At 46.7% G+C, this 14668-nt stretch overlaps 1 protein-coding gene and 1 long non-coding RNA gene across 12 annotated transcripts in view; one reads left to right on the forward strand and one right to left on the reverse strand.

The window, feature by feature from the left end:
• The window catches only part of SBNO2 (strawberry notch homolog 2), a 51653-nt gene that overhangs the window by 14434 nt on the left and 22551 nt on the right, over nt 1-14668 (reverse strand). For 9 of the 11 annotated variants that reach the window (XR_014935040.1, XM_015886273.3, XM_015886263.3 and 6 more), the window contains 7 exons: nt 7648-7812; nt 3837-3929; nt 3148-3244; nt 2590-2750; nt 2224-2357; nt 1609-1699; nt 112-255 (listed from right to left, as the gene is read on the reverse strand). Coding sequence is in view for 7 of the 11 variants with exons in the window: in XM_015886273.3 (XP_015741759.2) it covers nt 112-255; nt 1609-1699; nt 2224-2357; nt 2590-2750; nt 3148-3244; nt 3837-3929; nt 7648-7812 (885 nt within the window). In the remaining 4 variants the exon portion in view is untranslated. Of the gene's footprint in view, nt 1-111; nt 256-1608; nt 1700-1825; nt 1963-2223; nt 2358-2589; nt 2751-3147; nt 3245-3836; nt 3930-7647; nt 7813-11559; nt 11846-14668 lie in introns of those variants that run through there. The other 2 variants (XM_015886270.3, XM_085517705.1) reach the window with 2 other exon arrangements.
• Nucleotides 12957-13636, forward strand: LOC107325487 (uncharacterized). Its single transcript, XR_001559687.3, has 2 exons — nt 12957-13080; nt 13436-13636. It is a non-coding gene; the product is annotated as an uncharacterized LOC107325487 (long non-coding RNA).

Here is a 14668-nt window from a genome sequence, read left to right on the forward strand (position 1 = left end):
TTCATAAATATGCCCCACGTAGTTGCTCCTGGTGCCCTCAGCTGACCCCAAGCTCTTCCTTCCCACACAACCATCCGTTTTCCTCTATGTTTTTTGTTTAATAAAGGATACAACTCCATCAAAATTTTCCCTGCACCAATCCAAGATTTGTTTTAAGCGTGTCCTATGCTGCCCTCCTGCCTGGCTTTCACCAATCAGAGCAGAGTAAGTGGCAAAGAGGACTCCTTCTGAGGTAGCTGTGTCTCCATATCTAATCTGCAGAAAGAGGAAGAAAAAGAGCCAAGGGGCTTGTGACAATTGTCCACAGTGCACTGCACCCTTTCTAAGCCCACAGCCTGTACCACAGATTCTGCTGTGGCTGTGGAGGGTCCATGCTCTTACCTTCAAGAACAAAACCCAATATAACAATTAATATTGTTATATAACAGCAGAACAGACAAAAGACCACTAGAAGCTGACATCCTTAGCACTTCTCCTTGGCACTGAGATACAGTGATGACAGGGATTTTAAAAGCCTAGCTAAGTTCCCTTGCCAACGTGTCAGCACATCTGAATGCATGTAGAAAAATGTGGAGACCACACCAGGCCTTCAATTTGCTGGGCCAACTAAATTTGCTTCCTTTATTTTTAAGCAACAGCTTGGAATGTTTAATTATTTTGAATCCCTCCTATCTATTTTAATTACTTCCAGAAAATAATTTTTCTCTTTGGCCAAGAGAGATCACTGCCTTACTGTCATGGATCCCACCTATAACAAAATGAAACGTATTAAGGAAAACAACACAAAACAGGGTCTTGATCTGAAGAGCATGGTATTTAAAGCCTTTTTTGTCTGGAAACAAATATCTCTTTCAGTCTCCTCGTGGACTGCATTCAGAGGTGTCGAACACATGTGGTTTCCATTGACTTTGTAAGAGCTGGTTGTTCAGTGCTGTTAAAAACCAAAGCAGAGTGTTTCAGCAGGCTGGCCAGCAGTGTGACAAACACAGGCCTAGACAAGAGACTGAAACACAGGCTGAGCAGAGCTCTATGAGCAACCACTACACAGCTGCTGGTCATTTCTTATGAAAAATAATTCATCCTCACCACTGGTAACTGGAAGGAAGCTTGAAAGCTCTCTGATTCACCCAGCTCAGAGGAAATACCCGTGCTGCAGTCCCCTGGTAGGCACTAATCTGCCTGTCTGTATGCTCTCCCTTTACTTGCATGTTATGAAAACAGGCTGCCTGATATCAGAGGTAGGAAAAACTAACCCATGTGAGCAGAGCACAGCAACATCTGACAGGGGCCGTTCCCTCAGCAGGACTCTTGAGAAGTGGGGAAGAGCATTCGAGCCCTGCAGAACTTTGTACTTGTATAGAGACACATCGTGCTCCCTGCAGGAAACAGCTCTGTACTCACAGAGCAGCTCTGGAGAGTGGATAAAAATAGCAAGAGTCCAGAGTGGGAAGAGCATGCTGAGAAAAGGAAACAGCAAGCAGCTCACTGTCTGCTATTGCCTGTGCTGCCAGCCATGAAGACAGAAGTGACTGCTGCTCTGTGCTCTGCAGCAGGTCCCATCTAACTACTATCGTAGGTTGATTTTCTCGAATAGCATTACTTCTCTACCTTATTCAAAGCATGCACAGGAATGTGGGAGGCTTCAATGTCCTTCAGGTCTCTCTCAGCATCATACTTGAGATCATTGGAGACGCTGAACCTGCAAAGCAAGACGTGGGCCTGGTTATCTCCTAAGGAGAGAGTCAGGGTACACACAGTGATTAATAGCTCTGACTAAAGCAATTGTAGGTGTATAATACTGTCACATTTCCCACTGCCCACACACCTCAACGTAAGATCCTACAGCAGACTCTGGTCTGGCACTTATGACAAGCTGTGTCTATTCTGCAGTAAAGCCCCAATACTCCAGGGGCTCAAGTCTGCACCTGGGAAGTCCATGAATATCCCTCCACCGACTTCAGAAGGGTAGGAAGAGGCTTCACACTGCACTCTGAGGAGTACACAGTTTGCCGTTTCATAGTGATTCATTCTCCATCACCGCTGCAGGGGAAATATTCCCATTTCACAGAGAGCAAACAGGCACCAAGAGGTGGAAAAGACTTACCCAAGGCCACAACATGAGTCAACTAGAAAGCCAACCTCAGCATTAAGGAATTCCTTACTCCCAGATTCACACTAACTCCGAGGGCTTACGGGAAAAGAGGGGGAAAAAACCCAACTTACCAAAGAGCTTTTTTTCTCCCTTTAAGATAATTTTCAAAGATGATGCCCGCAACTGTCCTGCCTTTTCCAACTCCGGCACCATCCCCAATGAGGAAGCCAGCTCGCTGCCCATTGGGTAATAAAACTTCATGTTGCTGCAAAATCAAGAGCAGAATTGGAAATCAAACTGGATTTGCCTTTTGCCAGCTGTTTTCATGTGATCATTCAAGAGCCCCACTTTAACCTTCTCATGCATCTCATAGATATGCGTTTCCTGCTCGGATAAGGAATGGCAGAGTACTATGGCTGAGTTCACAAGGAAAATGCCCCCAGGCCCCAGAAATCTTAAGCACTCCCTCCCAAAATTCCTCCTGTGGAGTCACATACCTGGCAGGCATAAATGATTGCTTCCAGCTGTAGTGCAGAGAGTGACCCTTTGTCAGCAACCGAGCTTGGCAGAGAAAGGCTGTAGGTGATGTCGGGTGGGGGAACGCTGGACAGAGTGCTTGTTTCAACCACAAGGTCAGGGTGGTGCTTCCCAATCTTGGCTAAACGACACATACAAACACATAAGAGAGAGAACTCAACTTCTCCAACCTCACAGAGGACCTCACAAAGGACTGCAGACCTCCTCATCTACTCTGTAGCCTCAGACTAAGAAGAGACAAGCTCAGTGCCTGTTCTTCCTCTCTTCCACTTCACTGGCATTTCAGATTCCCAAAAACAAACCAAGCTGCCCATAAAAGCAGACAACAAAAAGTGTCCTGTCAAATTAGTGTAGCACCAATAAAGGATGAGTAAAGTTATCCTACAAAGACACAAGCTTGGGACATGCCTTGGCAAACATCACATCCTGTCTGCATAGAGATACGGAAGCAATTAATTCGGTTGGTCCACAGTGGAGTTAAAGCATTTCTCGTCCCCATGAGATAGCACAGCACTCACACTTTGAAGGTACGTATTCTGCATAGGTCTCTGTTTGCCCCAACTCTTCTGTTTCTTCCTCATCACCTTCATCCTCCTCTTCTGCAGGAGCTTGAGACTGAAAAGAAACACAGCATCGATCAAATGTTAATGCTCTCATTGTAGTGTGGATGTGGTACCAGACAGCTATCATTTAGTCCATCCCAACACAATTAATCTCATTTACAGATTACAGCAACACAACGAAAGCCACATGTGAGAGACCACCCTCAGGGGCCTGGCAAGTGCTTTAAGAGCTATTTTCAACACCCAGACCACGATGAACTGGGGAATTTCAGGCAAGTTGTGGGCTACAATCAGTTGTGCCCAACTGTGCTCTAATCTGATCCTGAAGAAGGATCTAGACAAGCTCTCAGCTCAGCAGCATGAAGCAAAGTCATGCAATTCCAGGAAGAACAGCCTCTCCTGGCTGCTGATTTAGCTGTAAGGAAAGCATGGAGCATTCTCTAGCAGAGCAAGGCTCCACCAAAGGAAATATAAGACACTTCTGAGAAAGGGCAGTGACCTGAAATGTACGTGGTGACCTGGCTGAATTTCTTGTCTCACTCTCCCTGGAGGGACAATGGTAGAAATTGCTCTTCTTCTGTGTTGTGAAGTTACGAAGCTGAGAGCTTCACAGTGAACTCTGCTGGAGCAGATGTTATTCTCACCTGGTAGCTTATAAGGAGTGGGGTGTTGGGGACAGCAGGAATGCGGTCGTCTGAACTGTTTAAGCCACTGAATGATCTGCTGGGTGAGAAGAGCTGCAACAGAAAGGAGGCAGGTCAGAAAGCAGCCCTAATCCTTCGCCCTCCAACCTCAGCTCCAGCAAATTAAAGGATGGAAACACAACTGTAAAGGCATTTGTGCTCTGTACTCAGACCTTATGCTCCGATGGCGTCAATGGGCTTTAATACTTTCTGCTCCTCCATGTTGAGCCCTGGGGAGTAATTCTTCAAACTAATAAATCTTGCAAATGCCACACATGCCTTCAACAGCACAAACACAGGGAATAACCAACCCGGGGTAATGCATTCCTGCAACAAGTGTGTGCATCCCCACGTGTGATGGAAGCTGCAGGGACACGTGTCCTCCCACAGCATGAACACAACTGCAGGGCAGGAGTCTCTCTGCCAAGTAATAACCACACAATATTAAGACAGGTCATCCCCAAACACTGTTTTGCCTGGATAACAGGAGCTGTGCAGATTCTCTCTGACAGTTCACAGGTTTTATTCTGAACTACTGAGTCCAAGTGAGAGCTCAGGGCTGGGCCTGCTGGTAGAAGAGAGAAAGGCACTGCTCTGGGGAGCAGAAAGCTGGGTACAGGAGAAGAGACCCAAGTGGGAGAAGTAGGAAAGCTGAACCGAGCTGCAAGCAAAGCCATCCATGGGAAAGGACTGAGTATTACAGACTGTGCTGTTTTATGATCCTCTCACGTTCTACCCTTGAGGCATGCCTTTACTAAACGATCTTACAATCTTGCTTTCAGCATTTAAAACACCATTCAAGGAAATTAAATAATTGCATCAGAATGCAAACATGGCTCAGCACTGACTAATACCTGTCTGAGGTCGAGGACTGCTATCAGCTGCCTTTGACAGTCATTGCCTGCATGCCTTTACCTGCTTCTTGGGCCCACCCATGGACAAAAGCACTGCCCATAACCCAGAGCACCCAGAAATCTGCCAGGCCTTGGTGGCTCTGGGTGCCAGCTGCTGCTCCAGCCTGCCCAGCCCATGCTGTGCCCAGGGAGCTGGGAGGCACAACTGAGGAGAGCCTTTGTCTGCCCTCACACAAACAAAATCCCACTGGAATTTCCCGACAGTGAGCAAGGTCAAGCCAGCAGCTCCTGGCATCCAAAGTAATCAGCAGCTCCAATAGTGGCACTGCTTCAAGTCTATAGACTGTCAGGAGCTCCAGACATAAAGACCCTGCTCCATGGGCAGAAGTGAAATATGGGAAGTTTTTCAGCATAAAAACTCTTATTTTTTCCTTTTTTTTTTTTTTTTTTCCCTTACATTAAAAAGAAAGAAAGAAAAGAAAAAAAAAAAAGAAAGAAAAAACCACCCTCCATTACTGGAAGCCTGAGTCAGAATTACCAGAAGGAAGCTGGACGGAAGAGCTATTTTCAGTGCCAACAAATCTGGAGAGCAGGTGAAACATCTCCACCTACAAATCTGAGCTCAGTACAGAAGTTGCTTCTTAGGCAGGAGAAAAGCTCTGATCCCACTGTAGTGGAGGGGCACGCAGCTCTGTGGGAAGGGAACAGAGCTCTGGTTTTGCAATGTCTTACCTTCAAAACACAACCCCCTACTATCCAAGTGCAGCTTTGGCACACAGCTTTTCACCTCAGCTATCACAAAGGAAGGGACAGAATTCCCACTGCTTCATTGAGAACTAAACCCAGAACGAGCTGTGAGGACTAAGCCAGGTGGGACCAGGAGCTCTGTTCAGTGACACACCATCATACTCCAGGTTGAGCTCAGACAGTTCCTCTCTGTACTCTTGCTCTCCTCTCTGTTTCATCCACTCCTTCCTCTAAGAGCATTAAGATAAGAGGCACACACATCATGCAGGAGAACACATTCAGTAAAGCCACTTACAACTGCATGAAGATTCCCCACTCTTAAAAAGGGCTCTGAGTTCTCATGAGAAAACACAATGCACAACACAAACTATTTTTAAAAGGTATTTCATAACTTCTTTATAAATCAAGCATGTGTGTTTTGTCTGCTAACCCCTGCAAATATTTAACTGTGGAGCAGCTCTTCCCTCCATGCCCACTGCAGAAATGATGCACAGAGCCAACACGTTGACATATCTCTTCTTTATGGCAGCAGCTCTCCCTGCACAGCACATGGAGGTTTGGTTTTTGAAGAGGACAACCTGTACCTTACATAGAGCTCTTTGGGGCTCTCACTTCTGGAATGCAGAAGAGAAGGCAATAAATCAGCTGCCCATCATCAGCCAATCCAACAAAGAGTTTGTCCAGCATCCTGCATGTTACTTCCATGGAAAAATGAAACTGAAATCTCCTGACTGGGCTGCACTTCCATCTTGTCAGGAAACAAACCACCACCTCTGTATGCAGAGAACACAGATAACACGATGTTTAAAATAGCCAGAGGTTCTTTTCAAAAGGAAGTCGTTTATAAATGGAATTCAAAGGAGTTAATTGGGCTTATCTGAATGCTGGTGCTCTGAAGGACAACTAGGGACACCAGGAGGGCTTCAAGGAGGACATGGAGAGCAGCACGCAATGGGACCAGGGACTCTTGGGCCATTTCCTTGGTTCAAACAGCTCAGCCCTCCTCCTCTTGACCATCTCTAAGTTCAGCCTGGTTCAAAGCTACCAGACCATGCATTGACTGCCTGCATAGCTACACACCATTGGACTTCAGCATATTTATGACAGGAAGGAAAGCACGGATACTCCCTGCCACCAACTGCAGGAACACTGAAGGTCAAGAGGATGCTGCAAAGGGCTACAGAAATCATAAAATCTCACCAGGTTCAGCAAAAGCTCAGACATCTGATTTGAGGATCTAAAGTCTAAGGCAGACAGGAGCTTTGATTTCGCAAACCTCAGGCCAGGACCTCACCACCAACCCACACGAGCCACGCTGGTATCATTTCAGAGCAGAACTGCTGCCAAGTCCCTTGTGACACACAGGCAGCTTTCATCATGGAAATACAGAGTCTGACACGTTACTAACAGCAAAATGCAGCCTCTAAAAACACAACCACATCTCTAAATGCAACAGCCACTAAAGCACAGGTGTGCCAGACCACATTCTGGAGCATTCACCTTCAGTTTTTCCCCTACTATCTATGTGAGACAATGATCCACAAAGGGAACCTGCTGCAGGGCTGGATATTCACCATGACAGCTGAGATAGCAGATGTGCATGGTATCAGTTCCAGCAACAACCACAGCTGGCAGCTGCTAGAAAGGGACTGATACCAGGTTGTGCAACAGTGAGTAAGCAGTCCCAGCAGATGAGGGAAAACAGAGAGCAGAAAGCTGGTAAAAACGCATAGAACTGCATGTTGCTCTCAGACTGCCAAGAAATCACGTGCTCAGGAAAACTCAGGGATATAAAAGCTTGCAGAGATTTGGACTCACAAAGCAAACACAAACGATCGGTCTTAAATTGAAACAGTTTGGGTTTTAGTTATCATTAGTAAAATATTTGCCATGGAAAATAAACATACGGTGGATGTTGATGGGGACAGTTAATGATCTACATCACAGTGTTTTTCCTCAAGTCCATCTCTTCAGTGCTCCTGAGCTCCTGTTGCAGACCACCCTGCACATGCTGAATGCTTCAGGGATACACCTCCTGGTATCCACATCAATGTGTTGCAACTTCAGCCCTGCAGGGAGTTGTGTTTCCTAATTCCGTGGGGCAAACACCATGGGATGAAGCCTGAGATACTCAGTGACTGATGGGGAGGATGGGAGAGAAGCACCCGTACCTCTGTTTGGTTCTGCTGTGATGTGTTTACATCCCATATGGTTGGCACGTGGTTCAGGCTGTCAGCAGGCAAGCAGTCCTTTGCATCCACGATGTCAGAGAGGGAATCCGCAGGTGATGAGAAGAGAGAGTTATTGTTGGAGAGCTCATCGAGGTATGAAGAGTCCTGAAATGAAAGAAATGACCACAGTGAGATGAGGTGGGAGAGGAAGGAGAGTTCCCTTCTCACATCAGCTCATCCAGGAAGCTTTCATTTCTTGCTGTTAACAGAGCACTTAGTTGTTTTGTGCTCCACAAACTGAGAAATTAACTTGTCAATGAAGACGTGTTCTTAGCAGCTGGTTTGAAATCGTGGTTTCAAAGTAGGAAGCACTGATTGGGCAGCAGCGTTGGTAAATGTTCAAGGCTCAGACTGTGCACAACTGCACATACAGAGCACTCACTGAGGCGTCAGACTCCTGGGTTTGATTAGAATGGTCCCTGGGGGGTGAAAACTTCTCAGTTTGACACACTAAACACTCAAGTGTTCCAGTCATCCAACAGAGAACCAGCTAGAGCCTATAATGACAGAGCTGTTTAATTGCAACTCATAACACAGCAGTACCCAGAGGCTTCGGAAAAAATGAGAGTCCTTGATGGGAGGTTCTGTACAAAGCCTGGAGTGGGGACACCTGGATCTGCACACATATAAACTGCAGCAAATCCACTCATCCTGGGACATGCCTCGACCTGGGCAAGAAGTAAAGGTGCCTTGGTGATGAGGATCAGGCTCTGCCTTTGTTCATTTTCTGGTGCTAGCACTGTGATGGTTTCCACTTGTTTTATTTGGTGACCCAGTGATGATGTCAGATTGAGTCACACAGGCTCCAGATCACAAAGTGCCCGACCATTAAGCCCTTATTTGGTTTTTCAAACACTATATGACAAAAACTGATAGTCCAAAACTTATCTGCATCACTCCTGACCCCACCACACCACCCCAGCTCTCCTCCACTCTTGTGGCTGTCAGGCAAAGCCCTGGTGACTGGAAAAAGGGAAACATATTCAAGAAAGAGAGGAAGGAGGACCAGGGAACTCCATGCTGGTGAGCCTCACCTCTGTGCCTGGGAAGATCATGGAACAGATCCTCCTATTAAGGCACATGTAAAACATGGAGGCAGCCTGACAACCCTGCCATGTCAGAGGAGTTGAACTAGATGATCTTTAAGGTCCCTTCCAACCTATGCGATTCTATGATTCAATGATTCTATGAGATACTACTTCAGCTGGAAAAAGCATCTGTCTGCAGCTCAGTGAGGAGCAATGCGCTTTGAAGCATCACATCAGAGCACAAAGTCCCTTGCTGGGGATGTGGCTGCACTCCAGAGGGATGCACAGACAGACCCACAGGTCCTTCCTCCCACCCCACTGTGTTCTGCCAACACACATCAGCCCCGCAGCTCTTCCCAAGGGTTGGGACTGCCAGCACATGGCTGGCTCGAGCTCCATGCTACGTCAGATAACAAAATCAGCGTGATGATACTACAGCATGGCTGCCAGGAGAGCCGCAGCATCAGACAGGAGGAGAAATCACTGCTCATTTCCAGTTAAAGGCCAATTCCGTACTACAAAGCAGAAAGGCAGCCAACAATTTTAAAAGTCACTTCGCCCCGCCTGACAAAACCAGGAACAGCTGAGCCTGCCTGTGTTATTCCTACAGGCTCCTGGCCAAGAGCTGGGCCAGGCTCCCTCCCAACTGCTATCAGAAGTTGCCCTTTTGCAGCACTTACAACCAACAGGACAAGTCCTTCCCCATCTTGCCAGCCATGTCCTGCTCAACCATGGAGAAGACAGTGGTTGCTCTGGAGCCACAGATGCCTCCCCAAGCAGCCTTCAGCCTCTCACCAAGAGCATCATACACATTGTATGCATAAGATTCAGGCTAGAACTGTCTGTGACAGTGAGATTTACTTTTTTACTTTAGCTTCACTGCTCATTATGGTCTTGAAAAGAGGAAGGTGCCCAGCTGGAGCAGTAAGAGGTGTGCAGAAGCCCAGCCAGCTCATTGCCTGCCCAGCTTGAGCCCCACGGTCGCCACTCCCTGAAATAAGGAAAAGGAAATGAGCCCTCAAATCTGAGGGAGAATGAATGGTATCAGTCCTGGAAATGACTTCAGTTGGTCCATCCTCTCGCAGCATTACAAGGCATTAATCACAAGGTGCCCCATCCGCCTTACCTAGCTGTGCTATCCAAAGAGCACAGACACTCACAGCATGCTGCATCCCTGCCCTGAGAGCTCACAGCACAGCCCCAATAAACTACACCATGTAAATACTGAATGCTCTGTAATTATTTAATATAAAGCCATACTGATAACTACAATACGTGTCATTATCAACCACGCTTTGACTAATTACTCCACTAGTTTATATGGTGCAGTTTACTAAACATCTGGGCCCTGAAGCAGAGAAGAACCATACCCCGATCCAGCAGCAGATGGAGCAGCACCAATTGGGATAGTGCCACCAGCACCAAAAACAAGAGGATGTTATGGGGAGAACAGAGGGGTCCAAGAGCCCACAGAGGACAGATTTCTGCATTTTAAGGGAGTTATTTTGTCCCTGTTTAAGACTGATCAGTAGGAACTTTATGCTTCTCTCACTGGAAACAGGAGGAGTTTACAGGAGTTAGAGGAGGACGGACACGGAGGCTGTGATATCTGCATGTGTGAAAACAGTTCAGAAGGAACTGCTTGTGTAAAGGATGGAGAGAAGAGAAGCTCATCATAAAACAGGGAAAGGACGATCCCTTGACAGCAGGGTGAGCACTCAGTGGAGAGTTTTATTAGGGTTTAAGAGCAGCCAACACAGAGGTACAGCTGCTGGGCACTCACAGAAGATGAAATAAGATCAATGTAGCAGCATGGGAGATAGATGAACAGAAATCACCGTCTGATCTCTGTATCAGAAGATGCTCCAGTGAGCAGCTGGATAAATCAATGATAGCACTCACGTGCTGGACTTTGAAACTGAGCACAAAGGGATCTAGTCCAGCACACAACGTTTCTACCATCACCCCAACCCAGGGCTGTGAAAAGCCAAGAACAAACTCCCAGGAAGACCAGAGAAAAGCAATGTAAGAAAACAAGGCAGCCAATAACCTCTTTCTCCTGACCCATTGCTCCTTAGGGCAAAGCAAAGTCTTTGTCAAAGAGCAGGTGAAGCCTAAATCCAGAAGCAGCACATGTCCTAAAAATAAGCATAGCCACAAAGACGTCGGTATATAAATGATTTATTTGCTCACAATCCAGAGAGGAAACAAACATCCTTTTGGCACAGCACGCTGTAGGGACATCAGAAAAGCCCCATATATGCACAGGCAGACGTATATGCATGAATGCAGTTGTGCTGCCAGGCAAGAGAGGTGTGTTTTCTCAGCAATCATAATGCCAGAGTTGTTTCAGGTAAGATGGAACAAGGAAACTAACAGCTGCAATGCAAGCCATTGATCGCTCAAAGGAAATCTTTTCACTGCCAAAACCTAAAGACTTTCTAAAAACAGAGTAATAAACTTGCAGTCTCAAGGGTTCTGTGCTCTGCTTTGCAAGCACTTCCCTTGCGTTTGTATATGCAGCATCTGGTTTAAAAATCAAACCCCTGTAAGCCTCCAGAAATACAGATCAGCTCTGTATAAAGCTCCTTTCCCTCCCTGTTTTGCAGTAGCCACACTCACAGCGATGGGAACAGAGTGCAGGGATTGCACTGCACTAAGTGCAGTGGGAACTGCCTGCAGTACTTTGCTATCCTGCCCCCCTGAAACCCCCCCGCTGCAGCACAGACAGGGACACCCGAGCCCAGAGGAAAAGCTGAAGTGCCCCCCATGCAAAAGGCAGCAACTCCAAGGAAGAAAAAAGAATATAAAAACCAAGCGTTACCTTGAAAAGAGATGGGAACTTCAGCCAGAACTGCATTTGGGACATTTTAAAGCAGCATTCAGTTTGCTGAGGGCAGAGCAGGACGCAGAGCAGGCAAGAAGATGAACTTCTCAATATATGCCGGAGAAAGGTCTTCATTCATGACAGCAACAGCAGCAAAAGAGCTCTCCAAGGCTTTTTTTGGGCATGCAGAAGAAAGGAGTGAAAATGGAGGAAAAAAGGACAGCCATGCAGCGCGCCTGTCCTGAGCCCGGCGAGATTTGCATATAGTGTTTAGTCATGAAGGAGAGTGCTCTTACTTCCTCTAAGTATGAGGGCTGACTTTCAGGAAATGATGCCTGCTTGGTAAGTCAGTGAAATTACTGGCAGTGCGAGGAGAATTACTGTATGTGGTGTAATTCAACCACAGATAGGCTGTAAACAAAGCTGCGTTGCGTGGCTGCGGGGACCCGGCTCAATCCAACAACCCCCCCCCATAACCCAAGCAGTGCTGGGGGGGCTCAAGTGATATAACCAGACCCTAAAGGTAATCAACAGGATTCTTTTTCTTCTTACTTTTTAAGAGCCACATGCTTTCTTTTGTCTCCAAGACCTGCCCCACCCCACACATTGCAATGAAACATAAAAAGGAGCAGCCTTTCTGTTCTCACTCATTGTTCTTTTGCTGTGTCCAGGAACACTGGGCTTCTTTTTTACTCCCAAAGGCTTCCCCTATTAACTTTATTTTTGATAACAGAATGAAGCAGAGTTTCTGGTGAGGAAGTTCAGAAGACATAGGAAGGGGCAGATGAAAAGGACTCAGCCATTGTGAGTATAAGGGGAAGCTCCAATGCAGTCAGAACAGCCCACTGTACCAATACACAATGCATCCAATGCATCCCAGGGCTGCAAAACCACTCACAAGCTGCAACCACTTGTGTGCACAACAGGTGGGTACACAGCCCAGCTGTTCTGAATGCATGAGTAACCCTTAATCACAAGGATCCAGCATGCAAAATAGCCAGCCCAGGTTTGTGTTCGATAAGCAGAAAGGGAAAGAAAAGCACACGAGGAGCCACGCTCAGAGCTGAGAGCGCAGCCATCAGGCTGCACATTGCAGGAGCTGCAATGAAAGCGAAGCCTTTGGTTTCTGTGGGCAGTTGGCTTAGTGGTGGAAACCCACTGCCTTTTTCCACCCCACTTTGACTTGAATTTGATTGTTTTTAATTAGTCAGTAGCAGCCCAGAGCTTGGGATAGGTGCTTTAATGATACATTTGAAGTAAAGAGACCAAATGCATTTCTGATATGCCTTCATTAGTGACTTGCAAACCAGCAGCTCTTAACTAAGACTACCAAGGTTTGGCTATTTAAGCAGCCTTGAAAAAGCAGGTGGTTTCTTTCCTCTTCCTTTTCTCTTAGCTGACAATATAGGCAAGAAAGCTGGAACACCAAAAGGAAACAAGACACACGACATCGACTTAGATACCAGGAGTGCTGAATTGATTTTGCAATACCACAGTGCTATAATCACAGAAGATAAGGTAACCAACTGGAAAACCACCACCTGATAATTTAAGATCCCATCCTAAGGGAGAAGGTTTGCCACAGCGTTTCCATTCTCCACAATGAATTCATGACCTGAGTGCTGACAAATGGGGGTGGGAAAGTAGTTATTCCGGTGTTCACAGCAGTAATTTGACTCACCTTCTACCAAAACCCAAAGTGTAAAACCCTCTGTGCAGAACAGCTGGCAGCTCATCACCCCTGAGCAGCCAAAGAGCTGGGGCTACATTCCCTGCAGCTGGAAGGCATCATGCACAGGCAGTGGGTTGCAGTGATTCAGGGAACAACAAGAACCATGTGAGCTGGGGAAATAAAAGGGTGTTCCTATGGCAGATATAGCTCCCAGTGATGGATGTGGTTGGAGAACCAGCACCTGGGACAACCAGAAGTGAGGGATGTTTGACAGCCCCTGGGATGGAAGTGAAGCACTGCTGGGGGAGTGAAGCCACCACCAGCTGAACTGCAGGCAGGGAAACTCCATCACACTGACTCAGACCAACTCTGCTTTGAATTAAAGCATCTACTTTAATACATCTCCCAGTGGTTTGGTGTTCAATTGTATTACCAGTGTTTTCTTTTTGAAGAGCAAATCCATGTTTCAGACCAGAGTTTCTCTCACTTTTGCTAGCTTTATGAAGAGAAGAACGCTTGCAAGAACTTCAGAATGCAGCCCTGTTGCTTCCTCTCCTGTTTAAGAAGGGACACAGCATTTGAAGCCAACAAAACAGATGAAAACCAACAGGGCTGGAGGGGAGGAGGCACCTGAGCCAGCAATGGTGATTACACACACACACACACACACACACACACACACACACACACACACACACACAGGGCTTGGGGAACATGGCCACAAAGCAGCAGACCTGCACTGACTGCAGCCAGGTAGGATGTGCTGCTGCAATCACATTCTGTTCCACAAGGCCTTGAATGTCCAGCACCTCACCAAAAAGGGTTTATAAAGTGTCATTAAGTCAGGCCAAAAAGCTGGCCCTGCAGTGCAAAAACAAAGATGTGGGCATGTAAAGCAGCATGTTCCAAGTGCCCAAGCCATTAATTGTCTTTAATTGATTTTGCTATCTGTATTCCCTGTAGATGTAAGTGCAGGACAGCAATAGGAAATTCCAGGTTGTTTCTTATTCCAGGAAACTCTTCATACCAGTCAGAACCAAATCCTTCATGTAATTTAATAACTGCTACATAGATTTCTCTTAAATCACTACAGCTCTGTGCACTGAAGTCCTTCTAAAAATGACTATTTTTTTTTAAGAGTAGGTTAATTCACTATTTTAACAAGACTAACAGGGGGCTGGTGGCAAGGAGAGGGCTGGTTTATGATCACCACTACACAGAACAGAGATCAAACAGCATGAATGCATCCCTACAGCACTGCTGTGAATGGCTGTGCCACCACTGCCCCCCACAGCCTCAGCCCCTTCCTCCAGCCCAATGTACAATGCAGATCCCAGAGGGTATCTGAGCTTTCCTTGCAGCCATGTGCACACTGTTTTGCTGCAGGATAAAAGGAATGAGCTTCAGCAGAGCTCACTTCAGAACTGCCTTCCA

The sequence above is a fragment of the Coturnix japonica genome, chromosome 16 (assembly GCF_054131305.1).
Source record: "Coturnix japonica strain WE chromosome 16, WE-NBRP24, whole genome shotgun sequence".
In the NCBI taxonomy this organism is placed as follows: Eukaryota; Metazoa; Chordata; class Aves; order Galliformes; family Phasianidae; genus Coturnix; species Coturnix japonica.